Genomic DNA, 21629 nt, shown 5'->3' with positions numbered 1-21629 from the left:
CGGTCCATATCAGGACCTGTCCAGAGCAGGAGCAAATCCCCACAGCAACCTCTCCTGCTCCAGACAGTTCCTGACATGGACAGAGGTGTCAGCAGAGAGCACTGTGGTGAGACAGAAAATAACTACACAACTTCCTCTGGAGCATACAGCAGCTGATAAGTACTGGAAGGGTTAAGATTTTTAACCTCTTGGGGATGCAGGGCATACCCGATCATTAAGGACTCATTCAGCAGACATCCTGTGACAACGCCTGGGGGTCATGACCCCCCATGTCGGTGATTGCCGCAAATCGCTCATCAATTCAGATCTGCGATTTGCAGCAAATCCGGGTCAATCGGGTCCCCGGTGACCCGGAAAAAACCCTATCACCCTTTTAGCAGCAGGAGTGAGGTGGACTCCTGCTGTGGGGGTGTCTTATAAAGGCACCCGCTCCACCCCTATTCTGGAGGGCAAGAGCGGGTGCAAGGAGTCGTTACCTGGCGTGGGGCCCCCGATCCCTGGCATCGGCAGCGTGGACGGGACCCCAGGAGCGGAGACAGCGGCGGCAGGAGGATCCTCAGAGCGCAGCAGCAAGAGGTAAGGCTGGCCTCCTGCTGTAGCTTAGCAACAACTCCCAGCATGCACAAAAGGGCATGTTGGGAGTTGTTGTTGTTCAACAGCAGAAGGCATAACTACAACTCCCAGCATGCCTTTTGGTAGTTTGTTCATGCTGGGGGTTGTAGTTCTGCAACAGCTGGAGGCACATTTTTGTGCCTCCAGCTGTTGCATAACTACAACCTCCAGCATGCACGGGCAGCCAAAGGGCATGCTGGGAGTTTTAGTAGCATGCCTCCAGCTGTTGCATAACTACAAGTACCAGCATGCCCTTTGGTCTGTGGAGTTGTAGCTTTTGCAACAGCTGATGGCACACTGGTTGCAAAACACTGAGTTTGTTACCTAACTCAGTGTTTCGCAACCAGTGTTCCTCCAGCTGTTGCAAACTACAACTCCCAGCATGCACTGATAGACCGTACATACTGGGGGTTGTAGTTTTGCAACAGCTGGAGGTACAGGGTACATTCACACGAGCGGGGGTTACAGTGAGTTTCTCGCTGCAAGTTTGAGATGCAACAAATTTTCCGCTGCAGCTCAAACTCCTAGCGGAAAACTCGCTGTAAACCCCCGCCTGTGTGAATGTACCCTAAAAACACTACACTACACCTACACAAAATAAAAAGTAAAACACTACATACACACACTCCCTAAGTCCCTAAGGAGCTAAATAGAAGTAATTAAAAAATCTGTTTAACTTTCTGGAGCCAGTTGAGTTCCACCAGAGTACCCCTTTAAGCACATTGGCCAAATGATCTGTACACAGAACCTGTAGTTTTACCCTGATGTTGTATGGAGTATTGACCAGGTTATTATTACTTTTCTTTACATTTTAAGTCCCAAATCTCGATCAACGTTGAAGATTGTGAAGACACAAAAGACACAAAGGAACATTGGACGGCAAAACCCAGTCACAGGAACTCTACGTCCAGTGATCAGTCCGAGCACCCGCTGCTGCGCAGGAAGAGCATGCAGTGGGCACGGAGATTGAGCCGGAAGGGCAACAAGCAGTCCGCCAAAACAGCCGAGTGGATCAGTCAACAACGCCTGAACCTGTATAGGAGATCAGAGCGGCAGGAGCTGTCTGAGCTGGTGAAAAACCGCATGAAACATCTGGGACTGCCAACTACAGGCTATGGTAAGTCATCTCGCCACTGTATATGTGTGTGAAGGATCATCATAATAATATTTCAAAGAAAACTAAGGTGAAAAGTCAGGACCTTACAATCTTCTATGAGCCCCAGGAGATGTGGACTTGTGCTAAACCATGACGCATGGGCTGCATACGGCGAGATGGCCTCTATGCAAGTGGAATTCTGCATTTAGCAAACTGAGTAAGGCCGGGTTCACACTGTGGAATTTCTGCCGGAGATCGAGGCCGGCGGCACTAGGACCGCACGGACTGCATTGCCATCCCCATAGATGGCAATGCATTTCTGGGTGGATCTTTTGGGAGATCTTCTCAGAAATGCATTGACGTCTATGGGGACGGCAATGCAGTCCGTGTGGTCCTAGTGCCGCCGGCTTGATCTCCAGCAGAAATTCTGCACAGATTTCACAGTGTGAACCCAGCCTAAAGACAAGGTTCACACTATGGAATTTCCACCTGCAATTCCGCTTTGAAATTGTAGGCAGAAATTCCGCTTACTAAAATGTATAGTAGAGTGAATAGGATTCCATTCACAAATTCACACTTCGGAATTTGTGAAGCGGAATTTGTGAACGGAAAATCCGCTTGAAAAATTCCGCCTGAAGAATGGTGTTGCTCATTCTTCAGGCGGAAATAGTCGCGGAACACATTGCAATCTATTGTCCGCGCGGTCCAAGCGCCGATTTTCTGCTCAGTGTGAACCTAGCCTTAAAGGCTGGGTTCACACTGCAGAATTTCTGCCGGAGATCGAGCCAGCGGCGCTAGGACCAAGCAGACTGCATTGCTGCCCCCATTGACTGCAATGCATTTCTGGGTGGATCTTTTGGGAGATCTGCTCAGAAATACATTGCCATCTATGGGGACGGCAATGTAGTCCGCGCGGTCCTAGTGCCGCCGGCTCGATCTCCGGCAGAAATTCCGCCACAGTGTGAACCTAGCCTAAGGGTCTATTCACACGGCAGAATTTCTGCTAGCGGAATTCCGCCTCAAATTAAAGCCCATAGCCTTCTATGGGATTCCGCGCTCCCATTCACACTTCTGAATTTCTGCTTGCGGAATTCTCTTATAATTTTCTGTATAACTTTCTAGCGTCAGTGGATTTGAAAAAAAATAAAAAATAATAATTCCTCCAGAGTACCCCTTTAAGTATTTTTTTTTTTTAAACTTGTCTTAACATAATTCAATGTTATTGTCAGCATATACTTAAAAACAAAATAATAAACAAAACAAAAAAAAAAAATATATATATATATATATATATATATATATCCTCCAATTGCTCAAAAATCCACAGTTTCCCAGGTGAAAGTATAACTGATATCTATTGTCCGATATATTGTTGTCAGGGTTGTCTGGCGCCACCCACTGGGCGGTTTCTGTAATTGACCTATAATTACTTCATCCTTCCACTTACAGTGCAGCTTCACCATTGGCCCTTTAGTTACCAAATGTAAAGTCGGACGTCTTTGTAAAATATCTTCATTGTTTTTTTGTATTTTTTTCCCTCTCAGTTTATAGAATAAACTATAAAAAAATTAATAAATAATTAAAAAATATATATATATAGAATAAACTCTCTATTGCTACATTGACTGATCTGTTATCCTTCTTATGCATGTGTGAGTTCATATAGCAGTTCCCAACCGGGGGGGCCTCCAGCTGTTGCAAAACTACAACTCCCAGCATGCCCGGACAGCCTTTGGCTGTCCGGGCATGCTGGGAGTTGTAGTTTTGCAACAGCTGGAGGCACACTGTCCTGTCCTATGTCCTGTCCTATGGTTTTCCTGCTGAATATGATTAGTAATACCTAAAAGGGTTGTATAGGATTAGAAAACTAGTGCTGCTATATTCCAGAAACGGCGCCATACTTGTCTAGAGCCTGTGAGAGTGAAAGTGGCTGCAATACCACAAACAGCCTGTAGACAGGGGCGGAGCCATTTTTAACATGTAAAAATGAATTAAAGAGTAAGTGAAAAAAATTTAAAAAATACCAGCGGAGATCTATTACAAAGATGCGACAATTGACCGTACATCCGACACTGGCCAAAAGGTGGAGCTTCACTTTAACCTGTAACTTTTGCCTTTTCCGGAGGCAGCCATTTTGCAGACTGTACCTTACCTGTTTTGCCGACATCCTTAAAGGGGTATTCCAGGAAAAAACTTATTTACATATATATCAACTGGCTCCAGAAAGTTAAACAGATTTGTAAATTACTTCTATTAAAAAAATCTTAATCCTTTCAGTACTTATCAGCTTCTGAGGTTAAGGTTGTTCTTTTCTGTCTAAATCCTCTCTGATGACACCTGTCTCGGGAAACACCCAGTTTAGCAGAGGTTTGCTATGGGGATTTGCTTCTAAACTGGGCGTTTCTTGAGACACCGTGTCATCAGAGAGGATTTAGACAGAAAAGAACAACCTTTACTTCAGAAGCTCATAAGTACTGAAAGGATTAAGATTTTTTAATAGAAGTAATTTACAAATCTGTTTAACTTTCTGGAGCCAGTTGATATATATATATATATATATATATATATATAAAAAAAAAGTTTTTTCCTTGAATACCCCTTTAATTATCCAGGTTCTCAGGTTGTGTGGGGTTATTACAATGTGGCTCCATTTGCTCTAATGGAACTGAGCTGCAATGCCACACACAACCTGAGGACAGGGGTGGCGCTGTGTTTAGAAAAAATCAGCTCTGTTTTAAATTGGTGATGTCACTAGTCGGCCCTGCCAGGATAGTATATAGTGTGGCCTGCAAAATGGCCGCCCCCGATCTTCCTTGCCGCTGATTGAGTCGCTTGCTGATCTCTTTCTCTCTTTCTCTTTTCTTCATGTCTGTACCTTTTTTCTCTTCTGTATGTTTTCTGTAGAGGATGTAGCAAATTTAACTGCAAGTGATGTGATGAATCGGGTAAACCTTGGATATTTGCAAGGTAATTCTCCTCCTTGGGAGTCAAGCTTGACTCAGCGCACAATGGGGTGACGGACATGCCAACTGGCTTTCAGGACGCTCTTATTTATGGCCTCTGTATCATGTAGGATAGCATGCGCTCGGGCGAGAGTCGCATCATGTGTCACACCAGATGACAGGACCAGAGGCGGAGCTTGTAGCTTCCAGGCCCCGATGCAAAATCGGCAACAGGGCCCCATAAGCCAATTATATTACTGGTGTCTAATGGGGCAAATGTGCTTTGGGGCCCCCTTAGGCACCAGGGCCCCAGTGCAACTGCTACCCCTGATACCTCTATAGCTACACCCCTGGACAGGACTAAGGAATTATGCCCAACATAGTCCATGAGATAGAATATGGAGGATCTCTACATGTTCCATAATATTCCATCAATGACTTCCAGATAAAGTTACATTCATTTATCTAGTAGATGAGACGTCTATACTGATCAGGACCAGCCGCAGGGGAGGGGCTTAGGAGAGTCCGCAGGGGAGGGGCTTAGGAGAGTCCGCAGGGGAGGGGCTTAGGCTGCATTCACATCTCGATTTTGCAATACGGTTGCCGTATCCGGTTTCATTGGAAAAAAAAACGTATCGAACCGTATTGCAATCTGTATATATAGACATTTCATTGTAAACCGTATGCCAACCGTAGCATCAGGTTGTGTACCTTTTGCATCATTTACGGGTTTATACGTTTTTTAACGGTACATCAAACCGTAGTCTACTATGGTTTTGTGTCCCAGTCAAAAACCGTATCCAACCTGTATACGGTCATTTTAAAATGGAGTTCTATGGTAACCGTATTGAACCGTATGTGCGTACGGTTACATCCGGTTTGCACAATACTGTTTTTCATTTATTTTTATACATTTTTTGAATTTTTGGGGGGAAATTCAATAAAAAAAGAACTTTATTTAAAATGTTGACAAACATAAAACCGTATTCGTTTTTTTTTCAAGGAAAACGTATTAAAACTTATGCAAACGGACATCCGTTTTCAAACCGTATACGGTTTAAAAACGTGAGGAGGCAAATACGGTTGCATACGTTTTGGTCCGGTTTGGAGACATACTTTTTTGTACAGAAATGGGATATAGGACCCGTATTGCAAAAAAGAGATGTGAATGCAGCCTTAAAAAGTTTTTAAAATAATTAAAAAAACCAAAATAAATTTTATATATATATATATATATATATATATGCTACCCATGTGCCCCCCATTATTAATAGTACCACTCATGGGTCTCCATTATTAATAGTGCTACCAGTGTTACCCAAATATTTAAAGTGCCACCAGTGTTCCCCCCAGTATTAATAGTGTCACCAGTGTGTCCTCCATTATTACTTGGGTGTGCCACTATTATTAATAATACTATCTGTGTGCCCCCATTATTCTTGGGTGTTATTTTGGTATGCCCACATTATAAATAGTGCTACCTATGTGACCCCCATTATTAATAGTTCCACCAATGTGCCCCTATTATTAATAGTATCACCTGTGTGCCCCCATTATTTTAGTCTTACCATGTTCCCCCATTATTAATGAGACTACCAGCATGCCCCCCCATAATTAATAGCACTACCAGTGTGCCCCCCATTATGTATGTCAATAGAGTGTTGTGACTCAGGAGAGGATGAAGAGCCGTCAGATAAGGACTCAGGATAAGATGGGATTCCCTAACTTGCTATGTACAGTGATAGAAGCTGCAGAAACCAAATTGTTATAAAATTTTGTAATACCTGAGTAAAAAAAAGAAAAAAATTTTAGCCCAAAAATAATTTTACCAAAAGGCATTGATATCCTTTAAAGGAATATTCTAGGAAAAACTGATATACTTTGTTATGGCTAGAACAGGAGGCGGAGGATGACACAAAAAGTCTGTGGGGCCGAGAGCTGTCCAAAAGTTGGTATTTTCCACCATTGATGTGCTCACTTATCCAAAACAAAGAAGCCCCAAACATTGTTTCATGGAAGCTCCCACAGTAACTGTGTATATTGCCAACAATTCTGTACTGCCAAAAATTCTGTAAAAACACCTCCATTATTGGTGTTGATCATGGCACACGTTGGTTCGCCCAACAAATACCTTGCAAGTCTTCTCCTCATACGAGAAGATGACCCGCCAAACACTTCTACTACTTGGCAATATACGGCGTGGGATCGATAAGGCTTTGACTCACTGCATGAATTCACTAAAGAAAAAAAAAAAAAAGCTTCTTCCATGGAGCAGAACTGGCTGCAATGACCAACAGGCCTTACCCCGAAACCTGCAAACCATACTAACCATCAACCCCCAACTAACCATCTCATTGTGACAGGTCTTCCCCAACCATCCACCAACTCATTCCATCTGCAACCACGCACTGAGTGACTTCCTGCATCTCACTCCATACTAACCAGCTATATCCTTTATATCTTTAACCCATGCAGTACTAATAGGTTTGTGACTGAATATCTGCCATTCATTCCATACTAACAGGCACGTCTCATGTGGTCACACTTACTGCAATGTAAAACATTACCCCGGAGTGTGAAACAGCGGTGGAATACCTGTACGATGACGTCTGTTTCCCTGCATTCTCTTCCATCCACAGGGGTCACTGAGGCTGCGGCTCCATATTTTTATTAGCTGGAAGTAGGAAATCTGGTTTTGGCTCCATTCACATCTCGTTTTTGCAATACGGTTCCCGTATCAGGTTTTTTGTAAAAAAAAAAAAAATGTATGTCTCCAAAACCGGACCGAACCATGTACAACCGTATATACCTCTGTACAGTTTTAAACCGTATACAGTTTGAAAACGAATGTCCAGTTGCATACGGTTTAATACTTAAAAAAAAAAAAACGGATACAGTTTTATGTTTGTCCTTAATTAAATAAAGTTCTTCTTGTTCTATTTGTGGGAAGAACTTCCGGCATGCACTGCGTATGTGCAAACTGCAAAACCGTATTGTGCAAACCGGATGGAACCGTACGCACATACGGTTCCTTACAGTTCCCATTGACCACCATTAAAAAAAAAAAAACGTATACGGTTTTGTGTACGGGAAAAAAACAGATAAAACCGTAAATGGTGCAAAACGTACACGGTTGCAATACGTAAATGGTGCAAAACGGTATACGGTTTGCAATACGGTTTTTACACTGAAACCGGATACGGGAACCGTATTGCAAAAACGAGATGTGAATGCAGCCTTAGTATACTAGTCATTGGATACGATCCCTAATGGAAGTCGCACCTGATATCCCTGTAACTCAGTGTTTCCCAACCAGGGTGCCTCCAGCTGTTGCAAAACTACAACTCCCAGCATGCGCGGACAGCCGAAGGCTGTCCGGGCATGCTGGGAGTTGTAGTTTTGCAACAGCTGGAGGCACCCTGGTTGGGAAACACTGCTGTAACTGAACTATCATGCAGAGCTATTTCACTACAGATATAGTTTTTGGTTTTTACCGGAGTGGACTCTGCGCCGGAGTTCCGATGCAGATGTGCACCAGCCTAAATGTCTTGTTTTTTATTTATTTATTAAAGTTTTAATATTTTGAAACAATTAATCTATGTACCAATTACGAGGAAGGTACAAAAAGTTTCTGCATTTCTTTAAACTCTATGGGTATGTTCACTCGGGGGAATTTCCACACGAAATTCCGCTGAAGAAATCCGCCATAATTAAAGGGGTACTCTGGTGGAATATTTATATATATTTTTTTTTTTTAAATCGACTGGTGCAAAAAGTTAAACAGATTTTTTTAATTACTTCTGTTAAAAAAATCTTCATCCTTCCAGTACTAATTAGCGGCTTTATATTACAGAGAAAGTTCTTTTGTTTTTGGATATTTTTTTTTTCTGTCTGACCACAGTGCTCTCTGCTGACACCTCTGTCCGTGTCAGGAACTGTCCAGAGCAGGAGAGGTTTGCTATGGGGATTTGCTCCTGCTTTGGACAGTTCCTGACACAGACAGAGGTGTCAGCAGAGAGCACTGTGGTCAGAAAAAGAAAAAAAAAGAAATCCAAAAAGTAAAGAACTTTCTCTGTAGTTTATAGCAGCTAATAAGTACTGGAAGGATAAAGATTGTATAATAGAAGTAATTTACAAATCTGTTTAACTTTCTGGCACCAGTTGATTTAAAAAAAAAAATATAATGTTTTCCACCGGAGTACCCCTTTAACTGCTTATTGATTCCAATGGGATTCCGCAGACCCATTACGGCAGTGGAATTTCCGCAGCAGGCATGAGACCAGTCTTATATTTTGTGGAATTTCCGCAGCAGAATCCCTTTGAAATCCATAGGGATAAAATTTTGGCGGAATTCTGTATTGAGAACACAGAAATTCTGCCGCAATTCTGTTCAGTAAGCCTTGCTGAACATAATTTCTGCAGAATTGAGGAAATTCCGTCGTGTGAACATAGCCTATTCCAAAACAAATGACATCACTTTCCTACAGTCACATGACATGACAACCGATTACTACTCCTCCCATCTTCAAAGTTACCAATAAAAATAGAAAAGTGCAAAAAATATTTTCAAACGTCTCTCGTCTATAGTTACGGTGTCTTTATTTTAGAAAAACAGCGCTCCTGGCTAGAAGATATATCAAGGACTGTAAGTGCGGACAGGATAAAAAAATAATAAAGGTTTATTAGAAGCTAAACATGGACAACGCATTTCGAGGGTCCAGCCCACTTCATCAGGTCCACAATATAGTATAGTATACATACACAGAGGGAGATTTATCGAAACCTGTACAGAGGAAAAGTGGAGCAGTTGCCCATAACAACCAATCAGATCTCTTCTTTCATTTTTAGAATGGGCCGGTGAAAAATAAAAGAAGCGATTTGATTGGTTACTCCCCCTTTGTATGTGTACCATACTACCTGTCTCCCCGAAAATAAGACAGTATCTTATATAAATTTTTGCTCCCAAAGATGCGCTAGGTCTAAAGAAGACTCCACAGGGTACAGTGGATTATTTAGGTGGGAGTCTAGAGAATCCGGTGGGGTTCATGAGTCTGCACCCCCCCCCCCCCCCATGTTTGTCTGTGCCTCCTGCCCCCCGCGACTGCCGCAGAGCGAGGAGAAGGCGGCGGCTACCATAGTCCTGGTGCCTGAGCAGCTCGGGCTGTGCTGCACGTCGGCGCCCGCCGCAAATGTACAGAGAGGTCCGACATTGAACCTTTATTTTTTTTTGGGGGGGTGGGGGGGGGGGGGGGCGGCCTTATATTTGAGGGAATGCAAAAGGAACAATAGGGCTGGACCCTTGAAACGCGTTGCCAGTGTTTAGCTTCTAATAAACATTTATTATTTTATATCTTGTCTGCACTTTTGGTCCTTGATATAACAAGCCAGGACAGGAGCGCCGACCACCCAAAGATCTTCTGACTTGTCGGAGGTTCCCTGAGGGTCTTCTCCATTATCTCAAAGCAGTCATGGCGGTGATCAGCTGATCGTCCATGTTCGCAATTGTTTTTTTTCTAGCTCCCCACAGTTTAATTGCTATTAGTGCGGTTGGTTCTGCACCCCTGATCTAGACCAGTGTTTCCCCAACAGCTTTGTTTTTCAACAGCTGGAGGGACACCGGTTGGAAAAAACTGGTCTAGACTGCCAACCGGGTGGTCACTATTACTAATGGTAGAGCCTCTGGTTCACACCCTTTTTACAACGAAGCAGTGGTGACCACCGCATTCACAGTCTATAGCCTGCATCAATGTCTCGTCAAGGGGGGGGGTCACCACTACTCTCAACAGGTCGTGAACCAGAACACTCTCCCTGTTGAGGCCTGTGAGGTGAGGACCACCCAGCTGACAGTCCAGCTCTTATACAGCACTGATATAGCCGGTCTGATTAGCATATAAATATCTATATACACCCAGGGCTCAAGTCCTGCAGGAACTCATGGGAACGGAGTTCATGCACTTTTCCCACAGCAGGAACGCAGTTCCCATTAGCAGGAGTCCTGCAGGACCAGCCCTTAAAGGGGTACTCTGCCCCTAGACATCATATCCCCTATCCAAAGTATAGGGTATAAGATGTCAGATCGTGGGGGTCCCGCTGCTGGGGACCCCCGCGATCTCGGCTGTGGCACCCCAGATATCCGGTGCACGGAGCGAGCTTTGCTCCGTGCAGGATGACTGGTGATGCGGGGCAGAGGCTCGTGGCGTCATAGTAATGCCCCCTCAATGCAAGTCTATGGGAGGGGGCATGACAGCCATCACGCCCCCTCCCATAAACTTGCATTGAGGGGCCGTGACCGTGACGTCACGAGCCTGCGGTGCTGCACTCAATGCTCTAAACAAATGCTGGGTGCAGCAGGGAGAACGTGAGGGTCCCCAGCTTCGGGCCCCCCGGGATCAGACATCTTATCCCCTATCCTTTGGATAGGATATATAATGTCTAGTACCCCTTTAACTGGAAATTTTGGGTGAGTTCCCAGACTTTTTTCTTCAGGACTTGACCCCTGTATATACTGTTTAGCTGACCTTTGTGTATACTGTGTGGGGAGCCTGTGCCAGTCAGTGATCTCCCTCTCTCGCTCGGGGTATGTTGGGACTTGCAGTAAGCGGCCTGGTATTTTTCATGGTCACTGAACCCTTTCCACATTCCCCATTTCTCTGCTGTATGTTCCGCTTCATTATCTAGATGTGGTGTGTAAATCAGACAGTGAGAAATGACACCATTGATCTTCTCTGTGTAACCTTCTTTCTTCCCTTTCTTCAAGCTGCTGCTCCTAGAGATTCTCCTAATGCAGAGTTTTCCAACCAGGGTGCCTCCAGCTGTTGCAAAAGTACAACTCCCAGCATGCTCGGACAGCCAACGGCAGATAGATATAAGCTAGATCGATAGATATGAGATAGATGGATAGATAGATATGAGATAGATACAGTCATGGCAGCAAATGTTGGCACCCCTAAAATTTTTCTAGAAAATGAAGTATTTCTCACAGAAAAGGATTGCAGTAACATGTTCTGCTGTACACAGGAAAAAAAGCTAATTGGACATAATGTCACCAAACTCCAAAAATGGTCTGGACAAAATTATTGACACCCTTACCTTAATATTTGGTTGCACACCCTTTGGAAAAAATAACTGAAATCAGTCGCTTCCTATAACCATCAATAAGCTTCTTACACCTCTCAGCCGGAATGTTGGACAACTCTTCCTTTACAAACTGCTCCCGGTCTCTTATTGGAAGGCGCCTTTTCCCAACAGCAATTTTAAGATCTCTCCACAGGTGTTGAATGGGATTTAGATCTGGACTCATTGCTGCCACTTCAGAACTCTCCAGCGCTTTGTTGCCATCCATTTCTGGGGGCTTTTTGACATATGTTTGGGGTCGTTGTCCTGCTGGAAGACCCAAGATCTCGGACGCAAACCCAGCTTTCTGACACTGGGCTGTACAGTGCGACCCAAAATCCGTTGGTAATCCTCAGATTTCATGATGCCTTGTACACATTCAAGGCCCCCAGTGCCAGAGGCAGCAAAACAACCCAAAACATCATTGAACCTGCCCCATATGTCACTGTAGGTACTGTGCTCTTTTCTTTGTAGGCCTCATTCCGTTTTCGGTAAACAGTAGAATGATGCGCTTTACCAAAAAGCTCTCTTGGTCTCATCTGTCCACAAGACGTTTTCCCAGAAGGGTTTTGGCTTACTCAGGTTCATTTTGGCAAAATTTAGTCTCTTTTTTATATCCCTGTGTCAGCAGTGGGGTCCTCCTGGGTCTCCTGCCATAGTGGGGTCCTCCTGGGTCTCCTGCCATAGCGTTTAATTTCATTTAAATGTCGACGGATAGTTCGCGCTGAGCCTGCAGGACAGCTTGAATATCTTTGGAACTTGTTTGGGGCTGCTTATCCACCATCCGGATTATCCTGATTTGAAACCTTTCATCAATTTTTCTCTTCCGTCCACGCCCAGGGAGATTAGCTACAGTGCCATGGGTTGTAAACTTCTTGATAATGTTGCGCACTTGGACAAAGGCAAATCTAGATCTCTGGAGATGGACTTGTAACCTTGAGATTGTTGATATTTTTCCACAATTTTGGTTCTGAAGTCCTCAGACAATTCTCTTCTCCTCTTTCTGTTGTCCATGCTTAGTGTGGCACACACAGACACACAATGCAAATACTAAGTGAACTCCTCTCCTTTTTATCTGCTTTCAGGTGTGATTTTTATATTGCCCACACCTGTTACTTGCCCCAGGTGAGTTTAAAGGAGCATCACATGCTTGAAACCATCTTACTCATCCACAAATTTGAAAGGTGCCAATAATTTTGTCCAGTCCATTTTTGGAGTTTGGTCCAATTTGCTTTTTTTCCTCCCTTTTTTGGTTTAGTTCCAATACACACAAAGGGAATAAACATGTGTATAGCAAAACATGTGTAAGGGTGGTTTCACACCACGTTTTGTACTTACGGTTCCCATATACAGCTGGGAGGAGGGGGGGGCTTAATCGCGGCGCCCGCACTCAGCCGTATAGGGGAACCGTATTTAATGCATGTCTATGAGCCGACTGGAGTGAACCGCAGTTTTCGGCCGTATGTGGTTTCCCGACCGTAGGCAAAAATGCAGTTGACCACGTTTTTGCCTGCGGTCGGGAAACCGCAAACGGCCGAAAATGCACCGAAAGTACAAAACGTGGTGTGAAACCACCCTTACTGCAATCCTTTTCTGTGAGAAATACTTCATTTTCTTGAAAAATTTCAGGGGCGCCAACTAGAGATGAGCGAATTTACAGTAAATTCGATTCGTCACGAACTTCTCGGCTCGGCAGTTGATTACTTATCCTGCATAAATTAGTTCAGCTTTCAGGTGCTCCCGTGGGCTGGAAAAGGTGGATACATTCCTAGGAGACTCTTTCCTAGGACTGTATCCACCTTTTCCAGCCCACGGGAGCACCGGAAAGCTGAACTAATTTATGCAGGATAAGACATCAACTGCCGAGCCGAGAAGTTTGTGACGAATCGAATTTACTATAAATTCTCTCATCTCTAGCGCCAACGTTTACGGCCATGACTGAAGATAGCTAGAGACATATATAAAGATAGATATGACATAGATTAATGAGCAAGGCCCCCCCCCCCCCCCCCTGCTCATTAATAGGGGATAGGTGACTGGTCCCATCAGTCAGATGCATTGCCTATGGGAGCAGCAGGGACCCCCATCGATCAGACACTTGTCCCTTATTCTGTGGATGGTGCTGAAATACCCCTTCAAACATTGGTCTTCCAAAGGCTGTCCGGACATGCTGGGATTTGTAGTTTTTTTAACAGCTGGACCCTGGATGGGAAACACTGTCCTAACGCTTTATTTCTTCCCTTTTTAAGCCGGGTGTATACTTTGGGATGTTTTCTGTTACATTATTTCTTACAGATGGTTTTTATCCTTTCACCTTCTTTTCTTTGACTGTTTTATATTAAGATACTGCGGCTATAGTACATGTGTTTTAAGGCAGCAGGATTAACCCCTGACCTGTCAAGGTGCTTTTAGCACTGGATCCTTAGGCTGGGTTCACACTGTGGAATTTCGGCCGGAGATCGAGCCGGCGGCACTAGGACTGTGGAGAATGCATTGCCGTCCCCATAGACGGCAATGCATTTCTGGGTGGATCTTTTAGGAAATCTGCTCAGAAATGCATTGACATCTATGGGGACAGCAATGCAGTCCTCGTGGTCCTAGTGCTGCCGGCTTGATCTCCGGCAGAAATTCCAGTGTGAACTCAGCCTTAGGGTCTATTCACACGGCAAAATTTCCGCTTGCAGAATTCCACCTCAAATTAAAGCCCATAGACTTCTATGGGATTCCGCACTCCCATTCACACTTCTGAGTCCATGGGCTTTAATTCGAGGCAGAATTCCGCAAGCGGAAATTCTGCTGTGTGAATAGACCCTTAGACTCGGTTCGCACTACAGAATTTCTGAAATCCCAAGTGCGGCCAACGATGACTAAAGGACAGAGTACATTGCGGTCCCCATAGACAGCAATGCATTCCAGATCTTTCTTTCAGTGGCGGAACGTCCATCTCTGAAATTCCGTAGTGCGCACTGTGTAGCGGTATTTCACCGGTATTTCCGAGGTGAATTTCTAAGCAAAATGACACTTAGAAATTCTGTAGTGTGAACCCGGCCTTAGGGTACATTCATACTACGGAGTTTCCAAGCAAAGAAATTTTGCTCAAAATTCTGATGCAGCAACCCCCCATTGTTTCCAATAAGATCCTGCTACACTGTGCACATGGTGCTGAATTTCCACGGCAGGATGAGTCCGAATTTTGGACTCTGCCGAAAGAATGATCACGTTCATTATTTCAGGGGAATCCGCTTGGATATGAATTGTCGTCTATGGTGACTGCACATATCCAAGCAGTCCTATTACCAGCTGACTTAGCTGGTGCCTACTGAAGCACAAGTCCCTTAGGGTACGTTCACACATACAATATCTGCTGCGCATATTCCTACCCATTGAAGAGTAGCAAAATCAGCAGCAGAAAATATGCAGCAGATACTGTATGTGTGGACGTACCCTTAGGGGAGGTCCACAAGTGCTATATTTTCTGCAGCTGATTTTGCTGCGTATTTTCTGCAGCTGATTCCATTGCATATTTTCTGCAGCTGAATTCATTGCATATTTTCTGCAGCTGATTTTTCTACCCATTGATGTCAGCAAAATGTGCAACAAGTGTAGAGGCCCTACACTTAAAAGTGTTACTACAATGTTGTTGCAGACACAGGATACACTTAAATGGCGACTCCGTAACCCGCTGCTAGAGCAAGCAGTCTATTGGACTTCGGCGGACTGCTTGCTTTAGCAGCGGGCTACGGAGATTCCAGGAGTTTTATACATGTATCCAACAAATCGTAGTTACAGAGTGGCTGTCTAGGATTAGAAATACACTGCTTCTTTTTGCAAAAACAGCACCACCCCTGTCCATAGGTTGTGTCTGGTATTACAGCTCAGCTCCATTGAAGTGAATGGGACTTGCAGTTCCACACAAAACCAGTGGACAGGAGTGGTGCTGTTTTTTGCAAGACAAAAACGCAGAGTTCTTCTAATCCTGAACAACCCCTTCAATGGTTTATTAAAGGGGTTATCCAGGAAAAATTAAAAATAAAATGATATATAAACTGGCTCCAGAAAGTTAAACAGATTTGTAAATTACTTCTATTAAAAAATCTTAATCCTTTCAGTACTTATGAGCTTCTGAAGTTAAAGTTGTTCTTTTCTGTCTAAGTGCTCTCTGATGACACCTGTCTCGGGAACCGCCCAGTTTAGAAGCAAATCCCCATAGCAAACCTCTTCTAAACTGGGCGTTTCCCGAGACAGGTGTCATCAGAGAGCACTTAGACAGAAAAGAACAACCTTAACTTCAGAAGCTCATAAGTACTGAAAGGATTAAGATTTTTTAAAAGAAGCAATTTACAAATCTGTTTAACTTTCTGGAGCCAGTTGATTTATAAAAAAAAAAAAAAAAAAGTTTTTTTTTACAAACTTTAAATTATTGTCCAGGTCTAAGATCCAAGTCAAGGCCCATAATTCTTCCCTGAGGTTTCCATGACCGTGAAGGGGATTGTTTACATGATACGGATCCACTCGCAGATCAGTAGCAGAAAACCAAGTAAATTCAGTATATTTTAAATGCATTGCAATACCCCAAAAGGCTTCGGTGAATAAATGTTTTTCATTCCACCGTATCAATGACCTCGTAGTTTTTATGTTTGTTATATAGTAGGACTGCCGCAGTCATGTGACCGACCTTCCACCGATGCGATCACCATCACTCGTTGAGCGTTATGGAAAACTCAATAACAACTACAATGTAGAAAAACTAAAGTAGAACTCTCACCTTTGTCGTAAATATAACAGCCTTCCTTTACTTTCCACAGACGAGATGAATGATCACCAGAACACGCTGTCTTACGTCCTCATAAATCCCCCGCCGGACACACGACTGGAACTCAATGACATTGTGTAAGTACTCTTCAAATAAGAAACCACCTTAAAGGGGTACACCGGTGGAAAACTTTTTTTGTTAAATCAACTGGTGCCAGAAAGTTAAAGGGGTAGTCCAGTGGTGAAAAACTTATCCCCTATCCTAAGGATAGGGGATAAGTTTGAGATCGCGGGGGTCCGAGCACTGGGCCCCCCCGCGATCTCTCTGTATGGGGGCCAGGCTCTCCGGCCAGATAGCGGGTGTCGACCCCCGCACGAAGCGGCGGCCGACACGCCCCTCAATACATCTCAATGACAGAGCCGGAGATTGCCGAAGGCAGTGCTTCGGCTCTGCCATAGAGTTGTATTGAGGGGGCGTGTCAGCCGCCGCTTCGTGCGGAGGTCGACACGCCCCCTTCCCGCGGGCTGTCAGGGCTCCATAGAGATCGCAGGGGGCCCCATCGGTCGGACCCCCCTGGATCTGCAACTTATCCCCTATCCTTAGGATAGGGGATAAGTTGTTCACCACTGGGTCACCACTGGACTACTCCTTTAAACAGATTTGTAAATTACTTCTATTAAAAAATCTTAATCCTTCCAGTACTTATTAGCTGCTGAATACTACAGAGGAAATTAATTTCTTTTTGGAACACAGAGCTCTCTGCTGACATCACGAGCACAGTGCTCTCTGCTGACACCTCTGTCCATTTTAGGAACTGTCCAGAGTAGGAGAAAATCCCCATAGCAAACATATGCTGCTCTGGACAGTTCCTAAAATGGACAGAGATGTCAGCAGAGAGCACTGTGCTCGTTATGTCAGCAGAGAGCACTGTGCTCGTGATGTCAGCAGAGAGCACTGTGCTCGTGATGTCAGCAGAGAGCACTGTGTTCCAGAAAGAAAACAATTTCCTCTGTAGTATTCAGCAGCTAATAAGTACTGGAAGGATTAAAAATTTTTTAATAGAAGTGATTTACAAATCTGTTTTGTCTTTCTGGCACCAGTTGATTTAAAAAAAAAAAAGTTTTCCACCGGAGTACCCCTTTAAGGGTTGGATCAGTGTTTACCAACCAGGGTGCCTCCAGCTGTTGCAAAACTACAACTTCCAGCATGCCCGGACAGCCTTCGGCTGTCCGTGCATGCTGGGAGTTGTAGTTTTGCAACAGCTGGAGGCACCCTGGTTGGGAAACACTGAATTACAGGGATATCAGGTGCGACTTCCATTAGGGATCGTATCCAATGACTAGTATACTAAGGCCTGCTGGAAGTTGTAGTTGGAGACACCCTGGTTGGGAAACACTGGCTTAGACTCATTCTTAGGCCATAAAACTGACATACTGTTAGGGGTCTGACCTCTGAGATCCCAACATATCTTGAGATCAAAGAGGCAGCAGCACAGATTTATTTCTGCGTCCAACAAAAAAAGTCCGGCACTGTCGCCAAATCACTGTTGCTTCCTTTAAATTAGGAGCACATGAAGATACCCTTGGATACAAGGGAATCTAGAACACAAATACAGAAAGATTTCAAGCTCCAAGATTCGGAAGATTCTTAAATTTTATTAAAGGGGTTCGAACTCAGATCTGTGCCGATCCTAAGATTAAAGGGGCGGCAGCACAAATTGATTGCTCTGTCCAACAAAAAAAGTCCGGCACTGTCGCCAAATCACTGTTGCTTCCTGTAGATTAGGAACATGTGAACACAAAGACAGAAAGACTTTAAGCTCCAAGATACGGAAGATTCTTAAATTTTATTATAGATCCTTTAAAGAAACATCACTGATAGACCTGACGTGTTTTGGACACCTAACTGTCCTTAATCATGGCTGGGTAGAAACTTGCCCAAAGGGACAAATACTGTGGGCATTCACATATAGGAGCATCCATAACCTTCTGGTGTGCACAAATGAATAAGCAGGAAAATCCCTCAGCATGAGGAGGAGCCTCCTGCCACATCTGTGCCCATAAAAGTGTCAGAGGATCTTGCCCTTTTTGAGGGATTTGCCCTCTTTTGGCCACATTTAGCCGCACAGACCAGAGGGCCATGGTTGCTCTTATATGTGGATTCCCACAGTAATTTGGAAACCTCTACCCGGTCATGATGAAGGACCGTTCACTGTCCGAAACCCGCCGGCTCTAACAGTGATGCGTTTTTACAAAATCTTGAAAAAAAGTTTTAGAGTTTTACGAATGCTGGAGCTGGAGCGCTTTCTGTATTGTTATCGTTGTGTACCCTTCACTGTTTTTCAAGTGCGTGGGGCTTACGATAGATCCTTGTGTAGAGGAAGAACAGAGAAGGGGGAGGCACATAGCTGACTCAGCACTGCAGATCTTTTGAGGTCCTAGGGGGTTCAGACGTTCAAAGATCATAAAGCCTTTTTAACATATTAATGGGGTACACCAGTGGAAATTTTTTATTTTTTATTTTTTTAAATCAACTGGTGCCAGAAAGTTAAACAGATTTGTAAATTACTTCTATTAAAAAATCTTAATCCTTCCAGTACTCATTAGCTGCTGAATACTACAGAGGAAATTATTTTCTTTTTTGGAACACAGAGCTCTCTGCTGACATCACGAGCACAGTGCTCTCTGCCGACACCTCTGTCCATTTTAGCAACTGTCCAGAGCAGCATATGTTTGCTATGGGGATTTTCTCCTACTCTGGCCAGTTCTTAAAATGGACAGAGATGTCAGAAGTCATTTACAAATCTGTTTAACTTTCTGGCACCAGTTGATTTAACAAAAAAAAAAGGGAGTACCCCTTTAATAGCCAGTGCAGGAAGTTCCCTGGTAGGCAGTGATGGCAGAAAGCATACAGGAGTGTATAAAAGGAACTAGAGGATCAGGTGCAAGGTAGGAATGGGGTCAGCCAGAAACAAGTGGGGGAAGTTTAATCCTGCACCCTATTTCCTGAATTTTATACAGTGCAGTTCAGTGGTCTTCAAACTGTGGGCCTCCAGCGTTAGCCAAACGACAACTTCCAGCATGCCCGGACAGCCGTTGGCTGTCCGGGCATGCTGGAAGTTGTCATTTGGCAACAGCTGGAGCTCCACAGTTTGGAGACCACTGTCGTAGATGATCTTTTGGGCAGTTTCCTCTTGTCCGGGCCTTGGTATCTGTATGAATAACGTCTTGTGATTTCCCGCTTCAGATATCTCATCCGATCGGACCCTTTAGCTCACGTGGCCAATGACTCCCAAAGCCAAAAAAGCTTCAATAGTTACAAGACAGAACAAACAGGAAATCCAGAGACAAGAGACGAGACGCAGCTATGAGAACAAGCCTGACTCATGGACAAGAACTCTCTGCCATATTGTAGGCCATGAGTCATGTGAGCCGGACTTTATCAAAGACTTAGAGGATTCCCCATGGTCTTCACTGCCAGCGACAGATACGGACCACCTTTCCCTAGACATCTGGCGCAGCTTCGTCACGTGATTCACGGGAACCTTTCATGACAAAACAAAAACTTTTTTTTGTACCATATCAGTAACGTTCGGCCATCGGGTTCAGGGTCTGTACCAATCCCATACTACAGCAAGATTACAGAATTTTTTTTTATTTCGAAAACTTTAGCAAAAAAAAAATTTCTGAACCCAATTTCCCAATCTATTCTCTATTGATTGCACTAGACAACTCCAAATCACAAAAGGGGGTCACGGGGACCCCCATATGTTCCTGAACCATATTCATAGTATAGTCTTAGTTGAACAAAACAAGAAAAAAACTTTTTGAAATCAGATTTTGTTTTTAAGATATACCAACGTCTCATGTTCGCCTTTCTATAGGAGACTGGGGTATAAAGAGCAGTAACAGTGTACAGCGTTAGGGTGCGTTTACATCCGTTAGCAGGAAACGGTGAGAGAATGTCAAGACTGCCTCTTGCCATATTCCGGCCAGGTCCGCACCGTACCCATTGATTTCAATGAGCCACCCCCAGTCAGGTAGTGTCTCTGGTTGGCTTGCTTTGAGACTGTATCTGCGGTAAATGATTTGATTATTTCTGCCAGCACTGTCCACCAGGGAACTTCCTGCAATGGTTAATATAAATGAATGACCAGTCGCTGAAATATACTGTGGTCTGCTGCGCAGTCGAAAAATAAGCCGACCAGAGACACTAGCTGACTTCGGTTGGCTCACTGAAAGCAATGGGGCATGATATGGATCCAGCATGACATGGTTCTGAAATTCTTCCACCGTATCCGGCTGCCGGAATCGTAATGCAAGATGTAAATGCAACCTTAGGTGGAAATTTCCCGGAATGCCCACCTGGAAAACACAGGCAGACATGCCACAAATAGTGGGCTCCCGCAGGAACATGCCAGCGCTAGGGCCAGAACTGATTCAGGAACATGCTGCCGCTGGGACCCTCTGAATTGCACCGTCTTCATAAAGACAATGCTTTTCCGATTGGATTCCGCTGCATGCACGGTGTGGCGTACACTGGAATCGTAATTTCCATCCAGTTCAGCTCATTTTAGGGACAAAATTTCCTTCCTGACTACAAATCTGGCATCAGAATAAATCCCTGGGTCAGTCCATTGCCTACTTAAAGGGGTACTCAGCCCCTAGACATCTTATCCCCTATCCAAAGGATAGGGGATAAGATGTCAGATCACGGGGGTCCCGCCGCTGGGGACCCCCGGGATCTCGGCTGCAGCACCCACCTGTTGCGGCTTCCAGAAACGCTGGAGGCTTCAGCTCCTGACCACGGTGACGGGAGATCGTGATGTCATGACTCCGCCCCCGTGTGATGTCACGCCCGCCCCTCAATGCAAGTCTATGGGAGGGGGCGTGACAGCGCTGCCGGAAACTGCAACAGGTGGGTGCTGCAGCCGAGATCCCGGGGGTTCCCAGCGGCGGGACCCCCTCGATCTGACATCTTATCCCCTATCCTTTCGATAGGGGATAAGATGTCTAGGGGCAGAGTACCCCTTTAACAATGAGAGAAAGATGTATATAAAAATGAGTTACTATGGGTAATATAATAATAAATGCTAACTCATTTGAATAGACCC

General features: G+C 44.5%; 1 protein-coding gene across 7 annotated transcripts in view; it reads left to right on the top strand.

Moving 5' to 3' along the window:
• The window catches only part of KCNT1 (potassium sodium-activated channel subfamily T member 1), a 343981-nt gene extending 322791 nt beyond the window's left edge, over positions 1 to 21190 (top strand). For 4 of the 7 annotated variants that reach the window (XM_056540052.1, XM_056540058.1, XM_056540055.1 and 1 more), the window contains 4 exons: positions 1429 to 1729; positions 4613 to 4675; positions 16569 to 16653; positions 19763 to 21190. In XM_056540052.1, coding sequence (XP_056396027.1) covers positions 1429 to 1729; positions 4613 to 4675; positions 16569 to 16653; positions 19763 to 19886 — 573 coding nt within the window. In that variant the 3' untranslated portion in view covers positions 19887 to 21190. The remainder of the gene's footprint in view (positions 1 to 1428; positions 1730 to 4612; positions 4676 to 16568; positions 16654 to 19762) is intronic. The other 3 variants (XM_056540054.1, XM_056540057.1, XM_056540056.1) reach the window with 1 other exon arrangement.
• Positions 21191 to 21629: the final 439 nt, after the last annotated feature.

The sequence above is a fragment of the Hyla sarda genome, chromosome 9 (assembly GCF_029499605.1).
Source record: "Hyla sarda isolate aHylSar1 chromosome 9, aHylSar1.hap1, whole genome shotgun sequence".
Classification (NCBI taxonomy): domain Eukaryota; kingdom Metazoa; phylum Chordata; class Amphibia; order Anura; family Hylidae; genus Hyla; species Hyla sarda.
The sequence above is the reverse complement of the archived record's forward strand: the minus strand, read 5'-3'. Positions and strand labels throughout refer to the sequence as shown.